At 38.9% G+C, this 27079-nt stretch overlaps 1 protein-coding gene and 1 non-coding gene across 8 annotated transcripts in view; both read right to left on the bottom strand.

Annotated features, from left to right (window-relative positions):
* DDHD1 (DDHD domain containing 1) overlaps positions 1-27079 on the bottom strand; it is a 90824-nt gene that overhangs the window by 52322 nt on the left and 11423 nt on the right. For all 7 annotated transcript variants that reach the window (XM_067028462.1, XM_059056359.2, XM_059056360.2 and 4 more), the window contains exon 2: positions 612-785. In XM_067028462.1, the coding sequence (XP_066884563.1) occupies positions 612-785 (174 nt within the window). The remainder of the gene's footprint in view (positions 1-611; positions 786-27079) is intronic.
* On the bottom strand, positions 18031-18162 carry LOC131754188 (small Cajal body-specific RNA 20). Its single transcript, XR_009335221.1, has one exon. It is a non-coding gene; the product is annotated as a small Cajal body-specific RNA 20 (non-coding RNA).

Here is a 27079-nt window from a genome sequence, read left to right as displayed (position 1 = left end):
ATTTTTAACTTTACCACACATTTTGAATTTTACTCAAGATCAGACACATAATGAAACATGGCAATCTTGGCTAGTATATAAGTATTTTAAACTATTGAAAGAAAAAATATCCAAATGCTGAATAAGGAAATATAAGGAGCAGATTGTTTCAAATTAAAAGTTGATACAGTTATCAATATGGAGACACCTAAAAGGGACTTACACAAAAGAAATTAAAGTTTTTTTAAACTTCAGGAAAAGAACCAACATTAAAATATTAGCAAAACTGCTCTTTTGATATAATGACAAGGGATTTTCTATAAGTTCAATTTTCTTTGATGACTAAAAAGCTACTCAAAAGGACTAATTCAGAGAGCACATTGTAACAATTTGTACATTTATAGTAAATCATGTGTCATGTCAGTGAAAACACATATTAAGTAAAATAAAAATGGAAATAGTTCAGAAATTTACAGCAGTTTTAAATTCTAAAATAATAATCAAATGTTTGAAATAATCAAATTGTATAAATTCTAACACTTCTGAATTATTTCAAACTTAGGAACCACTCTAAACTTTATCAACAACTTACTTGGTTCACAAAACATATTAAATATATTAATTGGTCTTACCATCTTTTCCATCTATGGGTTTTGACACTTCAATATCAAAACTTTCCTGCATCTGCTGACCTCTAAAACAGCTAAGATGTTCTTGCTCAATTAAGTTACTTTCTTCTTCTTCTAGCGGCTGCCAAGTACCATCAATAAACCACTGTCCACGCATTACTGGTATTTTATCGGACTCTGAAAAGGGAAATCACAGAATTATACGTTTTAGGATCCATCCTCTCAGGAAGTGAAATAGTAACTACAATTTTATATTTTGCTACTGCTGTGGCAAAAACAGACTTTCGTGATCCAATAGAATCATTTAAAGTTTTAAATTTCAGACATCAAGTCACAGTATATAATTTTGTTTACAACATATAATTTTACTTGTATTAAATATTACATGTAAAAGGTACTTTGGTATTAGAAAGGGAGAGGAGTGTTACTTATGTAACCGAGGCCCCGGTAACCAAAATTAGTAGGCTAAGGGGTTGACAAACTTCATGCAAGACTCCAGTGAGAGTTCCAATGTCTTAGAAAATACTGAGATAAATTTCCACAAGTAGTTTAGAAATAATGTGTATTGTCATAGTGTGGTACATTTTTTAGGGCTGCCTTGGAGGTCAAGGGCTCCCAGAGAGTATATAGGAATAAGTGAAACTTTTTTTTTTCCTTTTTTTTTTTTGGCGATACGCGGGCCTCTCACTGTTGTGGCCTCTCCCTTTGCGGAGCACAGGCTCCGGACACGCAGGCTCAGCAGCCATGGCTCATGGGCCCAGCCGCTCCATGGCATGTGGGATCTCCCCGGACCGGGGCACGAACCCGTGTCCCCTGCATCAGCAGGCGGACTCTCAACCACTGCGCCACCAGGGAAGCCCAAGTGAAACTTTTAATTTCAGTAAATTCCTCATCCATTTCAGAAAAAAATTGAGAAAAAATTTCTTTGAAAAATTGAACATTTCTTTGATTAAACAGTGTCCCACAAACCTAAGACTTTTATTTGCTATTTATAAACCACAACTGTTAGCTAAATTATCTTGAATCCTTTAAAAATTTTTTTTAAAAAACCCACAAAGCAAAAATAAAATTGAAACAACAAAACCCTAAAAATAAAAAGCAAAATGAAAAAAAAATGAACCTTACTATACAGAGTTGGTGGTTTAACCACATATTGAGAAGTTATTTCAAGAGGATTCAAAACACAGTAATTTGTATATACATATTAGGATATACCCCATGTACAAAAAGAACTGCAAACATATCTTAAACCTTTTACAGTAGCTACGCTGTTATAATTGTAATAATATTGGTATTGTTAATTTGAAACTGTAGATTAAGATGAATATATTAATTTTATTCATCATTAGAATAAATTAATATCATTAGAAACCAGATTTTTTAGCACAGGTAAAAAGAGATACAAATATAAAAATCAAAGAAATAAATCTGTATTTAAAATTTCAGTTAGAAATGTCAGCATGAAATAATGATGTATATTTTCTATTAAAAAAATTATCCTAAGCTCTGTGTGCCAAAAAGGTCTAGAAATAAAGACCAACCCTGTATAAGTGAGCACTCCTGATATAAAGATCATGATTTCTACATACCATTTCCTTAAAGAAATGGCCAATTACTGGTTTGAAACAGAAAATTTACTAGATGATCCTGAAAAATCTTGTACCAGACTTGTACTGTGATGTATTCAAAGTCTCCTATTATGTGTTTCTAATTCTTCTTGCATTATCCTTTATTCTGCTTTACCAATTCTGCTATAGTCAGATGTTTGCTGTGTTATTTGGTGGATACTCAAAAATATAAATTCGTTGAGAATTTTGGGTTTTAACATTATAAAGTACACTCTGTTGTGTTTGATGATTTTTTGCGTGTGTGCTAGATTCTACTTTGTCTATCAAGATTACAACCCCTGCTTTCTTATTGCTTCCATTTGCCTGTGATGTTTTTGTACATCCCTTTATTTTTAACCTTTTTCTCCGTTTTAGATGTGTCTCTTGTATACAGCACAGAATTGGGTTTTGCTTTATGAAGCCATTTAAAATCTTTTTCTTTTAATAGGTGAGTTAAGCCCATTTATGCTTATTGATATAACTAATATGTTTGAACTCTTTTTCCATAATTACTATTTTTATTATTCTTACTCTCTCTAGTTGATGATTTTACTTACTCTCTCTAGTTGATGATTTTGCTTTTCAAAAAAATTCTTTTGGTATTTAGGAATATTTGCATTTTTGGTTCTAGGGGTTACCTTCACACATGCATGTGTGAGTATGAATGTATTTTACAGTGTCTTAAGTCTCTTTTTTGTTTATTTAAACTTTTATTACCTGGTCTGTCCATTTTAAGTGGTATCCAAAATTCCCACTTATTACTTATATAATAGAAAATGATCTAATGCTATTTTTCCCTTTCTCTCTCTACTCACTTACATATAACAATTACACCCATGTCCCCACCACTGTTTTAGTCTTGGATCTACAATATATTAAATTCTCACTAAAGATTTCCTAAATTCTTTCATGTTCAAAACTGCTTATCTATAGCCTTGATACTTGAAGGACAGGTTGGCTAGCTTGAACTTTTGTTTCCTTGAGTTTTAAAAAATGCTCTACTGTAGCCTTCCTTTGTATATCATTCTAGAGAAGTCTGATGTAAGCCTAATTTTTTAAATTAGTAATGTGATGTTTTTCCCCCACCAGGAGGTCCAGAAAAAAATTTGCCTTTAAAATCTAACAGTTTTACTAGTCTTTACATTCTAACCGTTTATGACTCAGAGTTCACTGTTCTGAATCAATTTGTCAAGGTGGGTCCTTTTAATTTGTAGATTTCAGTTTTCCTCTTATTTCTGAAAAGTTTCGTTGGATTAGTTCTGTTCCACTGATTTCTTCTTCAGAGACTCCATTATAAGTATGTTGGGTCTTCCTTTGCCTGTATTGCATTTCAACCACGTTCTCTCTGAAACTTTTTACTTCTTTCTGCATCTCATTTTCATTCTTTTGGTTGTTTTCCTTCCTTTCATCAGTGCCCCTTACATCAACATTCCTTTCATCAATGCCCCTATTAGTATGTCCCTAGGTTTGTTTGAGAATATTTGGTTGGAGTGTTACAATACAGTTTCTCTTTGTTTTGTGTTTGCTTTTGGGGGAAGAACTATAATCAGTGGAAATGTACTGATCTCACATTTTCTGTATTCCTCTTTGAGTAGCTTTGAATGGTGTTTGATTTATTTCTGTTCATGAGCATTTTATGGATGGACTTCTTAGTTCCAGAGTGTCTGCTGCTGCAGATTATTAACAGCAGCTCCTTTAATGGATGGATGTTATGGTGATGGCAGTGGTGGTAGTGGTGACTGAAGACTGGACTGGTGTGCCTTGTTCTTCTTTCACTTCTCAAGAACCCTTCATTTTCTCCTTACTTCTTCTTTCCTCTTATTGCCATGGCTCCAAGGGGCAGTATCCTTTCTCCTTCTCCTCTCCTACCAGCAATGTTTCTCTGATGTTACTACTTCTGGTCTCTCTCACTTTCACACACCCTCCCTACAGTTAGTGCTATGAATTACCAAGTCACTAGCCTGTGTTCGTATTTTGCCAGTTGTGTGGAGGACATTTTCTTTCTGAGGGTGCTTTTGTGCTTCATTTTAACCTCTAATCTCCTCTCTTTTTTCACTGTCTCTTAAGCCTCTCCCTGCCCCAGTTTCCAGATTCAGAGGTTTATAGCAGTAACAAGAGCTATTGTAATTTGCTGTTTCTTTACTTACAAGTAATTTAAAATTTGTGGTATTGTCTCTCTTGTAGTAATGCTAAAGGTGTCAGCTATGTATGGTTTATGCATATGTGGCTTTTGGGGAGAATGTGTGGAGAGATTTAGATTTGGACAGCTGCCATTATCCTCCACATCCAAAAGCTCATCTCATTTGATCTTAACAGTAATCTTAAAGATAGCTATGACTTGCCCAGTTTTACAAATGAGTAAAATGACTCTTAGTGAACCTAAATAATTTGTCTAGAGGCAAACAAGTATTATGAGAACCAAGATTCCAACCAAAGTTGACTCCAAAGTTCACTCAAACTCTTTCTACCACACAATGCAACCTACATTCTCAAACAGGAAAAGGTCCCTTTTTATCTCTCTCCCCAAGAAATACAGGCTAGTTAGTTGTGTTCGTAGTTTTTAAATAAATAATTTGGGAAATTTTACATTGCCAGGCTATTATGAGACTTACAAACCAGAGGCAAACATGCCTCCCCATAAAAACCATGGAAGTAAAAAGCAGAGTTAAAAAGAGTAAAACAAGTTTTAGCACACATCTACACTCTCAAATCTTTTCCTCTCGAGCCTAATATTGGGTTGGACAAAAAGTTCATTCGTTTTCATAAGATGGCTCTAGTAGCACTTCGTCTTTAACTTCATTCAAAACAATTTTGTTAGATTGTATGTGACAGCTGTCATATAAGCGTGCATTTATAAAAACTTATCAAAACTGGTGAATTTTTGTATAGCTATTTTAATATTGAAGACTGAAGAAAGCAACATTTTCAGCATACTATGCTTTATTAGTTCAAGAAAGGTAAAAATGCAACTGAAATGCAAAGATTTGTGCAACCTATGGAGAAGGTGCTGTGACTGATCGAACGAGTCAAAAGTGCTTTGAGAAGTTTCGTGCTGGAGATTTTTCTACGGATGATGCTTCACGGTCGGGTAGCTCAGTTTAAGTTGATAGCAATCAAATCAAGACATTAATTGAGAACAATCAATGTTATACCACGAGGGAGATACCTGACATACTCAAAATATCCAAATCAAACGCTGAAAATCATTTGCACCAGCTTGGTTATGTTAATCACTTTGCTGTTTGGGTTCCACATAAGTTAAGCAAAAAAAAAAAAACCCAACCTTGTTTTGGGTTTTTTTTTTTTTTTTTTTTTTTTGCTGTACGCGGGCCTCTCACTGCTGTGGCCTCTCCCGCTGCGGAGCACAGGCTCCCGACGCGCAGGCTCAGCAGCCATGGCTCATGGGCCCAGCCGCTCCACAGCTTGTGGGATCTTCCCGGACCGGGGCACGAACCCGCGTCCCCCGCATCGGCAGGCAGATTCTCAACCACTGCGCCACCAGGGAAGCCCAAAAAACAACCTTCTTGACTGTATTTCTGCATGCAATTCTCTACGTAAACGTAATGAAAACGTTCCATTTTATAAACAAATTGTGACAGGTGATGAAAAGTGGATACTATACAATAATGTGGAATGGAAGAGACCATGGGGCAAGCGAAATGAACCACCATCCACCACACCAAAGGCCAGTCTGCATCCAAAGAGGGTGATGTTGCGTATATGGTGGGATTGCAAGGGAGTCCTCTATTATGAGCTCCTTCTGGAAAACCAAGCGATTAATTCCAACAAGTACTGTCCCAATTACACCAGCTGAAGGCAGCACTTGATGAAAAGCATCCAGAATTAGTCAACAGAAAACACATAATCTTCCATCAAGATAATGCAAGACTGCATGTTTCTTTGATGACCAGGCAAAAACTGTTACAGCTTGGTTGGGAAGTTCCGATTCATCTGCTGTATTCACCAGATATTGCACCTCCGGATTTCCATTTATTTAGGTCTTTACAAAATTCTCTTGGGCTTCCTTGGTGGTGCAGTGGTTAGGAATCCACCTGACAATGTGGGAGAAACGGGTTTGAGACCTGGTCTGGGAGGATCCCACACGCTGTGAAGTGGCTCAGCCCATGCGCCACAACTACTGAGCCCACGTGACACAACTGCTGAAGCCTGCGCACCTGGAGCCCGTGCTCCGCAACAGGAGGGGCCACCGCAGTGAGAGGCCTGTGCACGGCAATGAAGACCCAATGCAGCCAAAAATAAATAAATTTTAAAACAATTCTCTTAATGGAAAAAATTTCAATTCCCTGGAAGACTATAAAAGGCACCTCGGAATCCTTTTTTTCTCAAAAAGATAAAAATTTTGGGAAGATGGATTTATGTGGTTGCCTGAAAAATGGCAGAAGGCAGTGGAAGAAAAGGGTGAATATGTTCTTCAATAAATTTCTTGGTGAAAATTAAAAATGTGTCTTTTATTTTAACTTAAAAACCGAAGGCACTTTTTGGCCAACCAAATAAATCTAAGTATATATTCTCTGGAGAGATGTCTTGGGAGCTTTACACCTAAGCTTTAAATTCCAGCAGTATGCGGTTAAGTACTACATCATTTTGGTTCAGGCCTCTGTCTTGAACTCTACATCCAAACATTCAACTGCCAACTGAACATCTCCTAGTAGAAAGATCAATAGTTACCAGAATCACAAATAGCCATGGAGCATTAGGTTCCTGGAAGAAACAAAACAGAACACAAACCTGTTACTCCACCTGTATTCTCTATCATGGCAAGTGGTGTGCTTACAGTATTTAGCTGGTCACCCAAGACAGAAATCTGGGAGTCATCCAACATGTCTCCTCCTTACATGTGTCTTACAACTATAGCTGGACACACACTGAAGATTATTCATTTTATTGCCTAAGTCACCCTCAGATTCATCTCTCACTCATCAGGGTTTGGGGTGGTGGTGCTGCTGGCATCTAGGCCAGGGATGTTGCCAAACATCCTACAGTGCACAAGACGGCTCCCCCCACCCCACATCACCCCTCCCAGCAACAATGAATTGTCTGGCCCCAAATGTCAACTGTGCGGAGGCTGAGAAACTGGCCTAACAGTATCTTTTAAAAGTTAAAAACACTTCTATCTTTTACAGACCAATTCTAGAAATACACTTTATAAGAACTCTTGCAAAAATGCCTAAAGATACAGTACAAAGATGTTTATCTCATTTTACAATAGAAAACAAATAAAAACAAACAAACAAAATGACCTATATTTCTACCAATAGATGATTGACTATGTAAATGATGCTTGGCACACAGCAGGTGTTAAAAATATTCATTAAATAAATCAAAATATGAATGAATGGATAATAATCCATAGTGAAATAATGCTCAGAAGACATGGAATAATGTCTAAAATAGAAATGAAAAAATTAAATCATAATACTACATGTATATATATTTGTGCATGTGCATATATATGTATAAATAGTATAATCCTGATTTATAAAAGTATATATATGTACTGAAAATAAGTGGAGAAAAATACACTAAGCTATTATTAACAGATATCTCAGGGACATGGGACTATAAGGATCTTTCTGTTTCCATATTATAAATATCTATAATGTTTGACATGTCGATAATATACATGTTTTCATTTTATATGCAGAGTGGTTAATCTTATGTATCAACTTGACTGAGTCACAGGGTATCAAGATATTTGGTCAAACATTCTGGGTGCTTCTGTGAGACGGTTTCTGTTTGTTTTGTTTTTATTTATTGATTTGTTTATTTTTATTTTATACTGGAGTACATTTGATTAGCACTGTTGTGTTAGTTTCAAGTGTAGAGCAAGGTGATTCAGTTATACATATACATGTATCTTCTTTTTTCAAATTCTTTTCCCATTTAGGTTATTACAGAATATTCAGCACAGTTCCCTGTGCTATACAGTAGTAGGTCCTTGTTATTTATTCTAAATATAGCAGTGTGTACATGTCAATGTGTAGTTGTTTTTGGATGAGATTAACATTTAAATCCATAGACTGAGGAAAGAAGACTGCCCTCCATAATGTGGGTGGGCCTCATCCAATCAGTTGAAGGCCTGAATAGAAGAAAAGGCTAACCCTCCCTCAGATAAGAAGGAATTCTGTCAACAGCCTTCAAACTGGAATATTAAGCTCTTCTTGCTTGGTGATTTGAACAGGGACACTGGCTCTTCCTAGCTCTAAGAGTAGCCAGCTGGCCTTTGGATTTGAACTGGGACATCTCTGTAAATTTTTGACTTGCCAACCTCCAAACCTGCGTGAACCAATTCCTTATAATCTCTGTTATTCTCAGGAGAATCCTAATACATTCAGCAAAAATAAAGATCACATATTTTGGAAGAAACTGCTAGATGCCCATCCTGTATCTATCCTCCTCCTACTCCTTATAGCAGAATACCAATTTATTCAGGGCAGTAATATGTTCAGTAAAAAGACAATTCTGGTCTCGTTGGGCAGCTAGGTTTGGTCATGTGATTGAACCTGGGTAATAGGATACAGCAGAAATTACTGGTGGTACAGCTCTTTGACCTTCCCCTCTTTGTTTTCTGCTACCTATGTCTTGAGCTCCTGAAACTCTCTTAGATCAAGTCACTTACAAAGAATGGAACGCTGAATAACAGAAGGAGCCTCTGTCCCTGATTATAGTGGGGCTGTCACATAGCCCTGAACTCTAGACATCCATATTTCCTTTAGGTACAGAGAAATAGGCCCTTTTGTGTTTAAAGCCACTGTTATTCTGGCTTTTAAAAATCATACGCAACAGAATCTCATGCTGATAGGGACTTGCAGAGATATATATTTGAAATGTCACCTCACTTTTATGGAATGGAAAGATCGGGATACATCTGTTATACAACAGAGTATGTAGACAGGGACTAGAGACAAATTTTTCAAAGGGCTAATGGATTAAATTAATATGCTGGAACTAGAGTAACAAAGAATTACGTTTCATTTATAAAACACTCATTGAAAGTCAATTTAAACTTAATATAAAGACTAGTACTTATCATTACCACCTGCCTGGAAGAAAACAACCAAGTTATTATCCTAATTAAAACTCTTAGGCAAATCATGATAAAAGGTGGGCCTTTACTGGAATCAAAAGAAAAATGTGGGTTCTCCTTGACTAGAAAACAATTACAAGGTCCACTTTCCACTATGAACACTTCCTTCATTTAAGCAAAAGCCTGAGTGGATCTCTTATGTGTGGGTAGGGGAATTCTGGGAAAAAGGATTTTATGTATTGGGACTTCCCTGGTGGTCCGGTGGCTAAGACTCCACACTCCCAATGCTGGGAGCCCAGGTTCGATCCCTGGTTGGGGAACCAGATTTCACATGCTGCAACTAAGAGTTCACATGCCACACTAAAGATCTCACATGCCACAACTAAAAAAGATCCTGCATGCCGCAACAGAGATCCCGCATGCTGCAACTAAGACCTGGCACAGCCAAAAACAAATACATACATACATACATACATAGTAAAAAAAAAAAAAAAAAAGATTTTATATATTAAGAAGCTAGACTTATACCAGAAGGCAGAGGGAACTATTATAAGATTTCTAAAGGACTATTTACAAGAACTATTTCAACCCATATTGTACTTTGCAATGTATGATATGTATAGAGAGAAAGTCTTGACACTTTCCCTCCAGCTTCACTATGCCCTTACAGCTTTACACGCTCAGGTACAAAGCATGCCTATAATTCACTGCTCTAGAAACTTACAGAGCACATCTGACCACAGAGGGCTTAAAAGATGGAGGAAGTCACAGAGTTAACGGAAAATAGGACTGGTGGAGTATTGCTATTCAGAGGAAGAAGAAATAAGAAAGAATGAGATATATGAAAATTAGAAGATATAAGAAAAGGGGAAGGAGATATGAGAGACAAGGAGGATAGAAAAGAGGTGGAAGATTAAGAAAAATACTTAATACCTAGTATTTATTTTCTAGTACTCTGAATATACTTCTCATAGAATTAATGCTATAAATGGTGGCTAGGGTTCTAGATCAGCCCCACAGAGGCCCACTTAACCCATTATGTGGCTAACATTTTGCTGAATTACTTCTACCAAACTGTCCTTTATTTATTTATTTATTTTTTCAAACTGTCCTTTATAATGGGAGAGGAAGGAAGGGGTTTCTCTCCGGTTCCCGTGTGCTCACCTTATTGAATTCTTGCAGGGTGTGAATTTTATTTTTTAGTGCCCAGGTGCTAACAGCAGTGGCACCCTCCCATGGGCAGCTTTGCCCAGGACCACAACCCTGCAGGCAGTTTCACTGTGGAATGTCACCTGCCAGGCACCTCCCCTTGAAATACTTCTTCCACACCCCCTCAGGCAGCCTGTGGTGAGTTCCTGTGGAAGTCTTCCCCCCAGCACTCCAGAGGGCAGATTTCCAGCAGCCTCAGAGGGGTAGCACCTCAGTGACTACTGTCACACTCTCTGGGTCAGAATCTCAGTACTGAGAGGAAATAGTCTCTTCCTTGAGTGCTCTATCTCAGTCCTAGGGATGGTGGCTGCTACCTGCATCTGCTATTCCTGTATGTTTCATAGAGTTCTCCTTGTCCTGTGACTTCATTCCTCTCTTAATAATTCTTCATGTTACACTTTCTCTGTTGAAATTACTGTGTGGTTTCTGTCTCCTGACTGGCCTCTGATATAACAAGATTTCCACAGAACAGGAAATCCAAATAGTCAATAAAACTATAACATGAAATATGCTCAGATTCACTGGTAATCAGAGAAACAGTTCCATTCCTAGGTATATACTCTACAGAAATTCTGGCACATTTGTACATGGAGATGTAAAGAAAATTTTTTATTACAGCACTGTTTATAATAGCAAAAGGCTGCAAACATTCTACGTGTCCAAAGAGGAAAACAAACTGTGGTAAATTCACGCAGTGGAATATTATTATATACAGAGAAGACAAGTAGCTGGAGTTACATGTGTCAGCATGGATAAATCTCAAAATCCTAAACTGAACCAGAAAGCAAATTGCAGAAGGCACAGAATGGCAACAGAATGGCACTATAAAGTTATTAAAACAGACCAAAAAATGTCAATGTGAACACTAATCTAATAATCTAAAAAATATATGGGAATAAACAGCAAATCTAAGAGAGTGATTACTTTCGGACTGAAGAAAAGGGAATGGGAGAAGTTGCAGAGATTCTTATTATATCTGTAATGCTTAAAAAGCTAAGCAAGGGGGAGTACTGACTGGTGGTTATATAATCTAGACTTTTGTATATACTTGAGATAATTCATAATAAAAATCAATACTAAAAGTAACAAACTGACTTTCTCAAAATGTGGGTGATAAGAAAAACATTATGCATGAAAATAATAACGTTTAATTGGTAAATGGAATGAACGGTAGTAAATTAGGAACTAGATAACAAAATGCTACCTTCCATTCTAATACCTGAAGACTTGCTCATTCACTAGAAAGGAACTATAATCTGGAGGAATACTGTAGGACAAAGGTAACTAAACAGTCATTATCCTAATCATCATTTAGCTTAGCTACAAATGTTATAATTGCAAAATTTAAATACTTGCTAGCAATCATAAAAAATTCTGTCTTATGAAAGAAATACCTATACCTCAAAACATACCGGGGATTCCATCTGAAAGTAACAATTACACTAAAATACTAAATTATGTTTAGGCAAGAGCTACTGTTAAGATTTATGACTCACCAAGTTTAAATCAATTTCATAGGGGTAAGAAACTCTGGGCAATATAATTATACCTTAAATACTTTTTGCTTCGTTTGATTCAAGAAACAAGACCATAAGACTGCATATATATTCTTATTTCTTCATTAGTGTAACTGTAAAGTTGAATAAGTGGTTTACTGGCCTTCTATCAGTCTGCTAGAGCTACCATAACAAAATACCACATTATTATTTTTATTTTTAAAGATAGTATTTATTACTGCCTTTGGGAAATACATTGGCTTTTTAAAAATGTTATTTTATTTGTTTGCTTATTTATTTATTTTTGGCTGCACTGGGTCTTCATTGCTGTGCGTGGGCTTTCTCTAGTTGCAGTGAGTGGGAGCTACTCTTCGTTGTGGTGCACGGGCTTCTCATTGCAGAGGCTTCTCCTGCTGCGGAGCAGGGCTCTAGGCATGCAGGCTTCAGTAGTTGTGGCACGTGGGCTCAGCATCTATTCACGGGTCCTAGAGCACAGGCTCAGTAGTTGTGGCGCAAGGGCTTAGTTGCTCCACAGCAAGTGGGATCTTCCTGGACCAGTGATAGAACCCGTGTCGCCTGCACTGGCAGGCAGATTCTTAACTACTGCGCCACCAGGGAAGTCCCACAAAATACCACATTCTTGGTAGTTAAAATAAAAGAAACTTATCTTCTTGCAGTTCTGGAGGGTAGAAGTCCAAGATCAAAATGTCAGCAGGTTTTGTTTCTTCTGAGGCCTCTCTCCTTGGCTTGCCTTGGCCACCTTCTTACTATGGCCTCACATGGTCTTTACTCTGTGCATATGTATCCCTGATGTCTCTTTGTGTGTCCAAATTTCCTCCTCTTATGTGGACACTAGTCAGATTAGATTGGGGCCAACCCTAATGGCCTCATTTAACTTAATCATCTCTTTAAAGGTCCTACCTAGACATACGATCACATTCTGCGGTGGTGGCAGTGAGGACTTTAACATATAAGTTTGTGGGGGGACACGATTCAGCCCACAACAGTCCTCAAAAGTTTTTACTACATGATCCTTCCAGGAATTCACATTACATTTTCATCCTTTTCTCATACTTTCATTTACAGAAGGCAGCTTTTAGATGTTGTTAGCAATCTCGCCATTTCAAAATGGAGAATAGGCTTTAATTCATATACCCTTTTGCCCTTAGCCTTCCATGGTTAATATTCTGAAGGATCTAAGATCTAAGTAATGCAGAATTTTACACGCTTAAGGAACATATTCTCTCTAGGTACTTGAATGTTTGATATAATTTGCATAGATACGGGAGAGAAATCTGTGCCAAAAATGGAATATATAACATTAAAACAGACTTTTGAATTTTTAATGTTAATTTTAGCTTATTGGAGATAATCAATTCAATACTGACTATGGCCATTCTATCAGATTATTAAAATCAAAAGAATAAGAATTAACATAGTTGGAGCTTTTAGAATCAGCAAAGTGTCATTCAAACCTGTCTATATTTTCCTTATCTTCTCTTTCTATACTCTAAATATTTTCCAGTTTTTTTTTTTTTTTTTTTTTTTTTTTTTGCGGTATGCGGGCCTCTCACTGTTGTGGCCTCTCCCGTTGCGGAGCACAGGCTCCGGACGCGCAGGCCTAGTGGCCATGGCTCACGGGCTTAGTTGCTCCGCGGCATGTGGGATCTTCCCGGACCAGGGCACGAACCCGTGTCTCCTGCCTCGGCAGGCGGATTCTCAACCGCTGCGCCACCAGGGAAGCCCTATTTTCCAGTTTTAATGTGTGATTCTCAAACTTGGCCAATTATCAGAATTACCTGTGGAATTAAATTAAAAGATAAACTTTTCATATTTCCTGCTACACACTTAATAAATCAGTCTCTGGAAATAAGGAGATACATAGACATATGTTTGTTTTTTTTTTTTTTTTTTTGCGGTATGCGGGCCTCTCACTGTTGTGGCCTCTCCCGTTGCGGAGCACAGGCTCCGGACGCGCAGGCCTAGCGGCCATGGCTCACGGGCTTAGTTGCTCCGCGGCATGTGGGATCTTCCCGGACCAGGGCACGAACCCATGTCTCCTGCATCGGCAGGCGGATTCTCAACCACTGCGCCACCAGGGAAGCCCTATATGTATTTTTTTAAAAGTCCTCCAGGTTATTATCATAAAGCAAAATGTTCAGACTGATCACTAGTTCCAACCAGTTTAAATTAATATCTCCAAAAATATTTTAAGCATATTCTCATACATATGTACTTATTTATAAATCATGCAAATGTATTACTGTTCTAAAATGTTTAACACATTATAAAACATACAAAAATAGAAAACTTGAAAAGATGAAACAGAAAGTAAATATGTATTCAAACATTTTTGTTGTAACACATCTAATATAGAGCTTGCATACCCCATTTTAGAGACCACCGGTTTAAATTATGAGGATTTTTGCATCTTTAATTACAGCACTGTTTTCTTCTGAGCTCCAGACCTATTTAATCCAAATGCCTAGTGAATGTTTCTCCCTGGGTGTACAATAGGCACCTTAAATGCAATGTCAAAATAAACTGTTATTTAACTTCCCTCTGCACCCCAAGATGGACCTGGGTGGGAAACCTGTTCTTCTTCCACAACCCACCCAAGTTAAAAACATCAGCGATAACCTGGACCACCCTTCCTTTCACTAATATTGCACTGATAGTGTACATTCTACTTTCTTAATATCTTCCTCTGCCCCTTCAATAACCATTCAAAGAATGATGCCCTAAGATGAGGGTTCCCCAACCCCCAGGCCCGGACCAGTCTGTTAGGAACTGGGCTGCACAGCAGGAGGTGAGCGGCAGGCAAGTGAGCGCTCACATCACCGCCTGAACCACTCCCTCCCCACCCTTCCACAAAACCAGTCCCGTGCCAAAAAGGTTGGGGATGGTTGCCCTAGACCCTCACCGTTTCTCACTTGCAGTACTGCAGTAACTCCTTAACTAGTCTCCCTGATTATGATGTATCACTTTTCTGGCTCTCCACTCATTTTTTTTCATATTTTTAAATTAATTATCTTTTATTGAAGTATAGTTGACTTAAAATGTTGTGTTAGTTTCAGGTGTACAGCAAAGTGATTTACACATACATAATATATTCATTTTCAGATTCTTTTACCATATAGGTTATTACATAATATTGAGTATAGTTCCCTGTGCTATACACAGTAGGTCCTTGTTTATCTCTTTTATATGTAGTAGTGTGTCTATGTTACTCCCCAATTCCTAATTTATCCCTTCCCCCCACCTGGCTCTTCACTTATCTTCCACATGGCTGTCAGAATGAAAATTTTAAAATGCAAAACTGATCAAGTAATTTCTCCATTTTATACCTTCCAATGTTTCATTTTCATAGAATAAAATTTTCAATATGAAAGGGCCTGTCCTGATCTAGTCTCTGTCTATCTACCCAGTTTCCCTCTTCCACTCTTTTCTACCTTATTTCCAATGCTCCTGCAAAAGAGAGCCTGTGTACTCTGCATGCATTATCTTCCTTCATAACTCCAGGCCTTTAAACATGCTATTTCCTCTGCCAATAACACCCTTCTTTAAGATCCAAATCAAGCATACATTTCTCTGGAAAGCTTTTTATAAACTTGAGGTAGAGGTGATCACTCCCTTCTTTTATCTAGTAGACATTAGATGAGTATTGTGGAATGAAATAAAATGTGATCTCCTGATTTTTTTTAAAAAAGTACTGAAAGAAAACAATTCATATTATAAAAGAGTAGCACCGGGCTTCCCTGGTGGCGCAGTGGTTGGGAGTCCGCCTGCCGATGCAGGGGATGCGGGTTCGTGCCCCGGTCTGGGAGGATCCCACATGCCGCAGAGCGGCTGGGCGCTTGAGCCATGGCCGCTGAGCCTGCGCTCCGCAACGGGAAAAAAAGAGTAGCACAAAATTTAGGAAGCTGGCAAACAAATGTCAGACTGTCAAAACAGTTTCTCTTCAGGCAGGTTAACTAGCCATAAGTGAAACGTGATCATCAGAATTTAAGCTCTATATTGGGTCAAAATCAAAAGAAAAACTAAAGCTGAGGAAAACATTTGAGAAATTCCTAAGACTAAAGTCATAAGGAACTTATATGAGGAACATATTCAGAAAATCATCAAATAGAAGGAATAAGTAAGTAGCAGTAAAAATGGGCAAATTACTCTTACATAGGTTACAAAATACTCCAGGATATTAGGTATTGTTGGCATATAATCTTCACATCTGACTTCACATGGCATAAGCTGTGACATCATGGATGCTGTGACACAGCAGAAAGGAACTGATTAAGGACTCAGAAGGCCTGGGCTCTAATTCCAGTTCCATCCTTAACTTCTCTGAGCCTGTTTATTATCTGTAACATGAGGATATTCTATCTCATTGCAGAGTTATAATACTGATTAATAAAATAACCTATATGAAAGCATTCTGTAAACTATAAAATCCCATTCCAAATTATGGCATTATTGTATACACACGATATCTAAAACCACACGCAGCAGTTAAATCTGACTATATCAAGACTAGCTTTCTAGAATCCTCAGCCATTTGATTTAACTAGCCTCCTTTCCCCCCATCATCTCTTCCAAAATGAAAACCTCACACTATGACAACCAGAAAAGCAGGCTCACAAAACCAAAAACTAGGGACTTCCTTGGTGGCACAGTGGTTAAGAATCCGCCTGCCAATGCAGGGGACACGGGTTCGAGCCCTGGTCTTGGAAGATCTCACATGCCGCAGAGCAACTAAGCCCGTGGGCCGCAACTACTGAGCCCGCTGCCACAACTACTGAAGCCCGTGCGCCTAGAGCCCATGATCCACAACAAGAGAAGCCACCACAGTGAGAAGCCCGCACACTGCAAAGAAGAGTAGCCCCTGCTCGCTGCAACTAGAGAAAGCCCACAGCAATGAAGACCTAACACAGCCAATAAATAAATAAATAAATAAATAAATTTATATATATATATATATAAAAGAAAAGCAAAAACAAAGTATAAGCTAAGACTTGCAGATGAGATCACAGACACACATGACTGGCAGCTTAATCCAGTGCTCCAATTAACTTCCTGGTGATATCAATAAAAGGTGCGTCCTTTGAATGTGAAAACAGATCCTCAAGAGTCTATTTTTACACTGAGTTAGAAGAAATAAGATGGTAAAAGAAAGGTGGAGACTAGGAAGCATGAGAAATTAAATGCAGCAACTGGTTTGTTAGGCTACAGGTGGTATGCCAGCAAAAAGAGGCAACAGCAAAGAGTTCTTTCTCTTTTTTCTTCCACAGAAAGTGGTTTATTGCTTTTAGAACAAAGTAAGACGCTCTCAGAACATTTTATAGTGAAGAAAATACTTTTAGAACTTTAAACCTTTTTAGAACTTTTCTAAAACACTATTTTTGTCAGCTGATAAAGTAGGCACTTCAATATAGAAAACCCTCCAGAAGCAAGTGTCTGGGCTGGATGGCACAGCTCACATCTGTGTGGTCCCTGAGCTGACCCACTGGACACGGCCGCCTGCTCAGAAGAGGGGCTTGCGCTTGCAGCTGGTGTACTGAGTGTCAGGTCGGACCTCCTTGCCCTGCCACTGGCGGCGCTCCTTCTTCTCCAGCACCCACTCTCGGCTCTTCCTCACCACCCCCTGCCTCGCCATCCTGTACGGGACCCTGTGCAAGAGACACGGCTGTGAGCAGGTGGATAGAGTGGCCTGGCTGGCACCTAGGTTAATCCCGGCAGGTAAGCGTGGTGAGCTTCCCGAGTCAGGTGGCCTCAGATGTCCCTTCCACAACAGAAGTCCCCATTCTGGACACTCCCTTCCTGGTGACATCTGCTGGGGCCAGAGCGGTCGTTTAGGAGGAGGCAGGGGAGGTGGGGTCCCCCGGTCACTTGCAGGCATCCACGTGGTTGACCATGTGGTTAGGCATACATACATACCTGCCTGTGGGGCAGGCAGAGGCCAAGCTACTTTTGGGGCTCACAAGAGCCAATCCAAGGAAAGCAGGCCCTAGTCTGGCTGTGGAGCCAGCATGCTTGGTACAGACCAAGCTGGGGCTCCCAGCAACTACAGGTGTCTGAGGTAGGAAAACAAGGCTGCCCCGCTAGTGGCAGCCCTGCCAACGACCCTCAAGGGGTGATCTTGGCCTCCAGTTCTGGCTGAGGAGAAAAGGGACCTCCTACAGCTCTATGGGAGAGAGGACCTAGCAAAGAGTTCTGATGTACAAATCACTTCTATTCTACAGCCCATAAAAACAGCTGCAGAAGACATCTCAATCTAGTCTGTGTGGCAAACAGCCACTTGATCCATATTAGCTTACTAAAGGTATTATCTTTGTCTATTCCAACATTCCTGAGAAGGAAGGCATGTAGGATATGAGAGTAGTAGGTTATGCCTAATAAAGAGAGAAATAAAGAAAGATCAAGAAGTGAGAGACTAAATCAGTTTGCTAAATTGGAAGGACAGACTTCTACTTCTAGCCATGAAGCAGACTAATACTTCCAGCAACACATACTGGATTTACTATCCTACCTTAACTAGAAAATCAGAAAGAACACACGGAACAATGAGTTTTCAGATATTGTACAACAGGCAGGGGAGGACAATGATCATGAGAGAACTCCTACAACTGCCCAAGCTTTGTGCCTGGAGTTTCCAGGCTACAGAACAGGAAGAGGTAACCCACAGAGTCTAGCAGTCTTGCTCAGTAGTGAAACGGCTCACAGTTCAGGGAGGTCAAGATAGCTAGAATGTGTGAGGCAAAATATTGGAAAGTGGAGGGCTATCCAGAAAGAAAGTGCTGGAATTCTCTAGAGGAGTTCCCTTGAGTCTTTGGTCAAATACTCACCTATATGCACGCATGGGAGGAAACTACCTGAGGTCAGGGAAAAGGACCACTGGAAAGGGGTAGGTGGAACAATATCCAGAGCTCAGATAGAGCTAGGAACAGTTCAAGTTCTAATCAATCAGAGCAAAAAAGACCTATTCCATGGGGAAATGAGTAATGTTCTCAGAAAGGTACTGCTTCAGTAGCAGGGATAAATTATCCCCAAAACTAAAGGCTACTCTCACCACTCTAATAAAGCTCAAAAGAAAGCCTTGATAGGATCAAGATCAATCTGAAGTGACAAATGTGTACTAAAACAAAGTCCAACAATGTTAAAGGAATCCTACAAAATCCAGCACACAATATAAAATTTATAACATCTGGCATGAAAGAAAGAAAGGAAGGAAGAAAAGAGAAGGGAAGAGGAGGGAAGAGAAGAGAAGGGGAGGGGAGGGGAGGAGAAGAGAAGAAAAGAAAGAACAGGTTTTCAAAGCAGCAGGAAAATTCAACCCTTAGGCAGGGAGAAAAGTCAATCAACAGCAACAGATTCAGAAACAGCACAGATGGTAAAGTTATCAGACAAAGATGTTAAAACAGTCACACACTCCCTAGATTCCAGAAGGCAAAGGAAAACAAACCTAATGAGGAAGAAAATGGAAGACAAAAAAATACCTAAAACTGAACTTCTAGACATAGAAAATACATCAAAAATGAAAAATATACCAGACTTCCCATGCAGTAGTTAGGAATCCACCTGCCAATGCAGGGGACACAGGTTTGAGCCGTGGTCCGGGAAGATCCCACATGCTGCAGAGCAACTAAGCCTGTGCACCACAACAACTGAGCCTGTGCGCCACAACTACTGAGGCTGCGCGCCAAAACTATTGAAGCCCATGCTCCTAGAGCCTGTGCTCCACAACAAGAGAAACCACCACAATGAGAAGCCCGTGCACCACAATGAAGAGTAGACCCTGCTCGCCACACCTGGAGAAAGCCTGTGCGCAGCAACAAAGACCCAATGCAGGAAAAAAAAAAACAAAAAAACACACACCAAGACACATCATAATCAAACTGCAGAAAATCATCAATAAAGTGGGAAAGGGTGGAGCGGGGGGCTGTCAGAAAAAGAAAATGACATCTAGAAGAAAGATAAAAGAGCAGCATACTTCTCAAATACTACACAAGTGAAAGATAGTGGAGTGACTATCTTTCAAGTGAAAGACAGTTTAAAGTTCTGAAGGAAAAATGTCAACCTAGGATTCTATATCCAGCAAAATTATCTTTCAAACATGAGGGAGAAATAGACTCTTTAGATAAAAGCTAAAAGAATTTATCACCAGCAGATTCACAGTATGAGAAACAAAACAAAAATCCTTTAAGCAGAAGAACTAGATGAAAATTTGAAGCTACATAAAGGAATGAAAAATAATAGAAACGATAAGTTTTAGTAAATATAAGACTTTTCCTTTTGTTTAAAGAAATCTTTTAAAAATTGCTTAAAGCAAAAATATTTTGTTTATAACATATGTAGCAGTAAAATGTATAAAACAATAGCAAAAAGGCTGTAAGGGAATAAGTGGAAGTACAATAATATGGTTTTTCTTGTATTCTACATGAAATGAAATATAACTTTTGAAGTTAGACTGTGACAAACTAAAGATGTTTAGTGAAAATCCTAGAGCAACCACATATACAAAGAAGTACAACTGAATTTCAGCCTTTGCTTAGGATGTAGAAAGCTGAAAGACTGTTGCTCCTACCCTGAAAACAAAAAAAACACACCTTTAATTTGTAAAATTATGTCTTCTTACACCCCTCAGAGACCTAAGGACACAGAGCAACTAACTAATACAATACCTAAGGAAAAATAGGGAGAAACAAAATGTGAGCACTTACTTACTGAGGGTAGACACCAGATGGCAACAAAATGTGAGCACTTACTTACTGAGGGTAGATACCAGATGCCATATAAGCCAATAAAAAAATTTCAGCTAAAATTTTTAACAAATTGCAAAAGTTAAAGTGTGGGTTACATCAAGAAAACAGAACCCCTGGAAGACACAAAAGGAAATTGTATCTGAAGGGAAACAAAGGGAAACTGCACCCTTTGCACCCCCTTCTCCAAAACTTTCACCAGGAGCTCATTAAGAAAGACTGGGGGAAGGGTGAGAAACCTTTCATGGTACAAGTCTAGGGGAGAGGGATACCAGTAGCTGTGGGAAAGATATGAAGCCTTGCCTGGAGCCTTCCTATCTCAACTATAGAGCAAAAGTGTTAAGCTGCTGCTAGAAGGGCAGCACATTCTGTTGTGTTTAGGGTGCAGATGAAGACTCATATCAGTTGGGAAAAGGCAACAGAAACAAACAAAACAAAAACAAATTACCCCTGGTGTAGGGGCAGGATGCTGTCCTGGGTCTAGATCCTACAGCTGGGGCAGGGGTAAAACCGCTGAGAAGACCTCACTCTTTTTTTTTTTTTTTTTTTTTTTTTTGCGGTATGCAGGCCTCTCACTGTTGTGGCCTCTCCCATTGCAGAGTGCAGGCTCCGGATGCGCAGGCTCCGCGGCCATGGCTCACAGGTCCAGCCACTCCGAGGCATGTGGGATCTTCCCGGACCAGGGCACGAACCCGCATCCCCTGCATCGGCAGGCAGACTCTCAACCACTGCGCCACCAGGGAAGCCCAAAGACCTCATTCTTAAGACTCAGACATATTGTCCCTAAGAACGAAAATGCATCAGGACAACAGAGAATGTCCCTTTCTCCACTCCCACCATTATCACCAATACAGCAAACATTCAATCTACTGCTGGGGAAGGGTAAGCGCATGGAAAAAAAACCCTTTGGTAAACCAGCTGCCAATCTAAACACAAAGTAAAGAAGGCAATTTTATGCCTGTAGTGCATTAATTGTAACTATTGTAGTAATAAGATCCAAACCCAGTTTAATCCCCAATTAGATTGATCAACCTCCCCAACTAAAGGCCTAACAAAAGAGCAGGTGTGCCTAATTCTATGCATAAATACTCTACTGTCCAACATGAAATGTCCAGCTTTCAGCAAATAATTGAGACATACAAAGAAGAGGAAGAAAAAAGAAAAAAGCAGACCATCAACAGACAAAACAATCAACAGAACTAGACCAGAGATGTCCCAGATGTTGGAAATATTAGAGAATTTAAAATAACTATGATTAATATGCTAAAGGCTCTAGTGGAAAAGGTGGGAAACATGCATGATCAAATGGATAATTTCAGCAGAGACGGAAACTATAAAAATAAAAAATGCTAGAAATTAAAAAACACAGTGAGAGATAAAGAATATTTTTGATGGGTTCATCAGTAGACTCAACACAGCACAGGAAAGAATCAGTTAACTTAAAGTGAATCAAAAAAAGTTACCCAAACTGAAACACACACACACACACACACACACACACACACACACACACACACAGCAGTGGAAAAATTAAAAAACAGAATAGAGCATCTAGGAGCTGGGAAGCAGTATCATAAGATCTAATATATGTGAAATTAGGACACAAATAGCTCAGGAAGAACAAACCAGAATAAATATGAAAAAGGTATCCCTGGAAGTTAATAATGAAGATAAAAAAGAATCATAACTCAATCCAAAAGAAGGCAGCAAAAGAGGAGAAAAAGGAACAAAGAGAAATGGGACAAATAGAAAACTAGGAAGATGGTAAATTTACACTCAAACGTGGCATTAATCACATTCAATACAAAAGGCCTAAAACACCAAATAAAAGGCAGGGATTGTCAGAATGGATTTTAAAAAGCAACATCCAATAGGTTTATTAAGACACTTGCAAGTTTAAAAGTAAAAGGACAGGAATAGATATAACATGCAAATACTAATCAAAAGAAAGTTAGGAGAGACAAAGTTAGTATCAAAGTAGACTTCACTACAAAAAATAAACCAGAGATAAAAGGACATGCTTCTAAATGATAAAAGCATTATTCCATCAAAAGGATATAACAATCCTAAATGTGTATGCACCTAATAACAGAGCTTCAAAATACATGAAACAAGGTAGTTCCCAAGACTGCAGAGTAGGAATACCCCTAGTTCAACTCCTCTTACGGCAAACAAAAATCACAACTATTAATAGAGAAACTACTGATGAGAAGGACCAAAATCTACTAGAAAAGGCCTTCTACAACTAAAGATATAAAATAGGAACCACCATGAGATGGGTAGGAGGGTAGAGTTGCAGTACAGTCAAGGCTCATACAACTACAACTGCAGAGGCTCTCCCCAAGGAGCAAGGTGGCTGAGCCCCACATTGGGCTTCCCAGCATGGGGATCCAGCACCAGGAAGATAAGCCCCCAGAACATTTAGCTTTGAAGGACAGCGAGGCTTACTTTCAGGAGATTCAGAAAGCTGTGGGAAATAGAAACTTCACTCATAAAGGGTGCACACAAAGTCTCCCACACACTGGGACCCAGGGCTCCCCTGGATTTGTTCCACAGCCAGCTGTGTTGTGACCTGGCCCCACCAACCAGCGGCTGGCAGCCTCTGCACAAGGCAGGGGCCAGCCATGCATATCAGACTGCCCACAATAGTCAGCCCATCACACACAAAAAGGACCCACACGGCCCACATAGGGGGCACCCCTAGAACGTACAGCTCTGGTAACCAGAAGGGAGTAAGCCGCTGAGATACATAGGACGTCTCCTACAAAAGGCCTCTTCTCCAAGGTCAGGAAACATAACCAACCTAACAGATACATAAAAACACAAAAAGGAAATCAAGCAAAGTGAGATGACATAGGATCATGTTCCAAAGAAAGGAACAAGATAAAACCTGAGAAGAAAAACTGAGTAAAGCAGAGACAGGCAATCTACCCAAGAAAGAGTTTAAGGTAATGATTGTAAAAATGATCAAAGAACTCAGAAGAAGAATGGATGAACAGAGGAAGAAGTTAAAAAATTTTTAACAAAGATTTAGAAAATACAAAGAAGAGCCAAACAGAGATGAAAAATACAATAACTGAAAAGAAAAATACACTAGATGGAATCAGCAGTAGATTAAATGATACAGAGGAAAGGATTAGTGAGCTGGAAGACAAAGTAGTGGAAATCATTGATGCTAAACAGAAAAAATAAAAAATAAGAAGAAATAAACACAGTTTAAGAGAACTGTGGGACAATATCAAGTGTACTGACATTTGCATTATAGAAGTCCCAGAAGGAGAAGAGACAGAGAAAGGGGCAGAGAACATATTTGAAGATATAATAGTTGAAAACCTTCCTAACCTGGAAAGCAAACAGATCCAAGACTAGGAGACACAGGAAGTCCCAAACAGGATCAAACCAAAGATAACCACACCAAAATACATTGTAATTAAAATGCCAAAAATTAAAGACAAAGAGAGAATATTAAAAGCAGCAAGAGAAAAGCAATAAGTTATGTACAAGGGAACTCTCATAAGGCCATCAACTGATTTCCCAGAAGAAATTCTGCAGGCCAGAAGGGAGTACATAGAGTTATGAAAAGCAAAAGCCTATAACCAAGAATACTCTACCCAGCAAGGCTTTCATTCAAATTTGAAGAGATCAAAAATATAATAGACAAGCAAAAGCTAAAAGAGTTCAGCACAACCAAACAAGCTTTACAAGAAATGTTAAAGGGGCTTCTCTAACTGAAAAAGAAAAGGTCACAAATAGAAACATGAAAATTATGAATGGAAAAAGCTCATCTATAAACGCAAATATAAAGTTAGCAAACCAATCAAATTCAAAGTTAGCAGGAAGATTAAAAGACAAAGGTGGTAAAACACCTATACTCACAATGAGCAGTTAAGGGGTACACAAAACAGATGAAAATATGTCAAAAACAGTAACTGTGAGGGGAGGGGAGTAAAACTGGAGGGTTGTTAAAATGCATTTGAAATCGAGAGATCAGCAACTTAAAATAAGCACACACACACACACACACACACACACACACACACACTCTGTATATATGGCTATATATAAACCTCACGGTAATCACAAACCAAAAATCTATAATACATACACATACAAAAAAAGGGAAAGAAATACAAACATAACATTAAAGATAGTCATTGAATCACAAGAGAACAAACAAAAAAGAACTACAAAAACAGCCCCCAAACAGTTAACGAAACGGCAGTAAGTACATACCTTTAATAATTATTTAAAATCTAAATGAACTAGATGTTCCAATCAAAAGACATAAAGTGGCTGAATGGATTAAAAAAACAAGACCCATATATGTTACCTATAAGTGACTTGCTTCAGATCTAAAGACACACACAGATGGAAAGTGAGGGGATGAAAAAAGGTATTCCATGCAAATAGAAATCAAAAGAAAGCTGGGATAGCAATACTTACACCAGAAAAAATAGACTTTAAAACAAAGACTTTTACAAGAGACAAAGAAGGACATTATATAATGATCAAAGGATCAAGCCAACAAGAAGATTTGGCAATTGTAAATATATATGCACCCAATCAAAACAGTATGGTAGGGCTTCCCCGGTGGCGCAGTGGTTGAGGGTCCACCTGCCGATGCAGGGGACACGGGTTCATGCCCCGGTCTGGGAAGATCCCACATGCCGCGGAGCAGCTGGGCCCATGAGTCATGGCCACTGAGCCTGTGCGTCCGGAGGCTGTGCTCCGCGATGGGAGAGGCCACAGCAGTGAGAGGCCCGCGTACCACACACAAAAAACAACAACCACAAAAAAACCCCAGTATGGTACTGACACAAAAACAGAAATATAGATCAACAGAACAGGATAGAAAGCCCAGAGATAAACCCATGCACCCGTGGTCTCCTAATCTATGACAAAGGCGGCAAGAATATACAATGCAGAAAAGATAGTCTCTTCAATAAGTGGTGCTGGGAAAACTGGACAGCTACATGTAAAAGAATAAAATTAGAACATTCTCTAACACCATACACAAAAATAAACTCAAAATGGATTAAAGACCTAAATATAAGACTGGATACTCTAAAGCTCTTAGAGGAAAACAGGCAGAACAGTCTCTGACATAAATGGCAGCAATATCTTTTTTGATCCACCCACTAGAGTAATGAAAATAAAAACAAAAATAAACAAATGGAACCTAATTAAACTTAAAGCTTCTGCACAGCAAAGGAAACAATAAACAAAACAAAAAGACAACCCACAGAATGGGAGAAAATGTTTGCAAATGAAGCGACTGACAAACTCTCCAAAATATACAAACAGCTCATGCAGCTCTGTATCAAAAAAACAAAAAACCACCCAACCAAAAAATGGGCAGAAGATCTAAATAGACATTTCGCAAAAGAAGACATACAGATGACCAAGAGGCACAGGAACAGATGCTCAACATCACTAATGATTAGAGAAATGCAAACAAAACTACAATGAGGTATCACCTCACACTGGTCAGAATGGCCATCATCAAAACAATCTTCAAACAATAAATGCTGGAGAGGGTGTGGAGAAGAGGGAACCCTCCTACACTGTTGGTGAGAATGCAAGTTGGTACAGCCACTATGGAGAACATTATGGAGATTACCTAAAAAAAAAAAAAAAGAGCTACCATATGATCCAGCAATCCCACTCCTGGGCATATATCTGGAGAGAACCACAAATTTTTTTTAACATCTTTATTACAGTATAATTGCTTTACAATGTTATATTAGTTTCTGATGTATAACAAAGTGAATCAGCTATATGTATACATATATGCCCATATCCCCTCCCTCTTGCATCTCCCTATCCCACCCCTCTAGGTGGTCGCAAAGCATGGGGCTGGATCTCCCTGTGCTATGCAACTGTTTCCCACTAGCTATCTATTTTACATTTGGCAGTGTATATATGTCAATGCTACTCTCTCACTTCGTCCCAGCTTACCCTTCCCCCTCCCCGTGTCCTCAAGTCCATTCTCTACACCTGTGTCTTTATTCCTGTCCTGCCCCTAGGTTCCTCAGAACCATTTTTCTTTTTCTTTTTTTTAGATTCCATATATATGTGTTAGCATGGGGTATTTGTTTTTCTCTTTCTGACTTACTTCACTCAGTGTGACAGACTCTAGGTCTATCCACCTCACTACAAATAACTGTTTCATTTCTTTTTATGGCTGAATAATATTCCATTGTATATATGTGCCACATCTTCTTTATCCATTCATCTGTTGATGGACACTTAGGTTGCTTCCATGTTCTGGCTATTGTAAGTGGTGCTGCAATGAACATTGTGATACATGACTCTTTTTGAATTATGGTTTTCTTAGCGTATATGCCCAGTAGTGGGA

This window comes from Kogia breviceps, chromosome 3, assembly GCF_026419965.1.
Source record: "Kogia breviceps isolate mKogBre1 chromosome 3, mKogBre1 haplotype 1, whole genome shotgun sequence".
In the NCBI taxonomy this organism is placed as follows: Eukaryota; Metazoa; Chordata; class Mammalia; order Artiodactyla; family Physeteridae; genus Kogia; species Kogia breviceps.
Note: the sequence above shows the minus strand (reverse complement) of the source record. Positions and strands in the feature narration are given on the sequence as shown.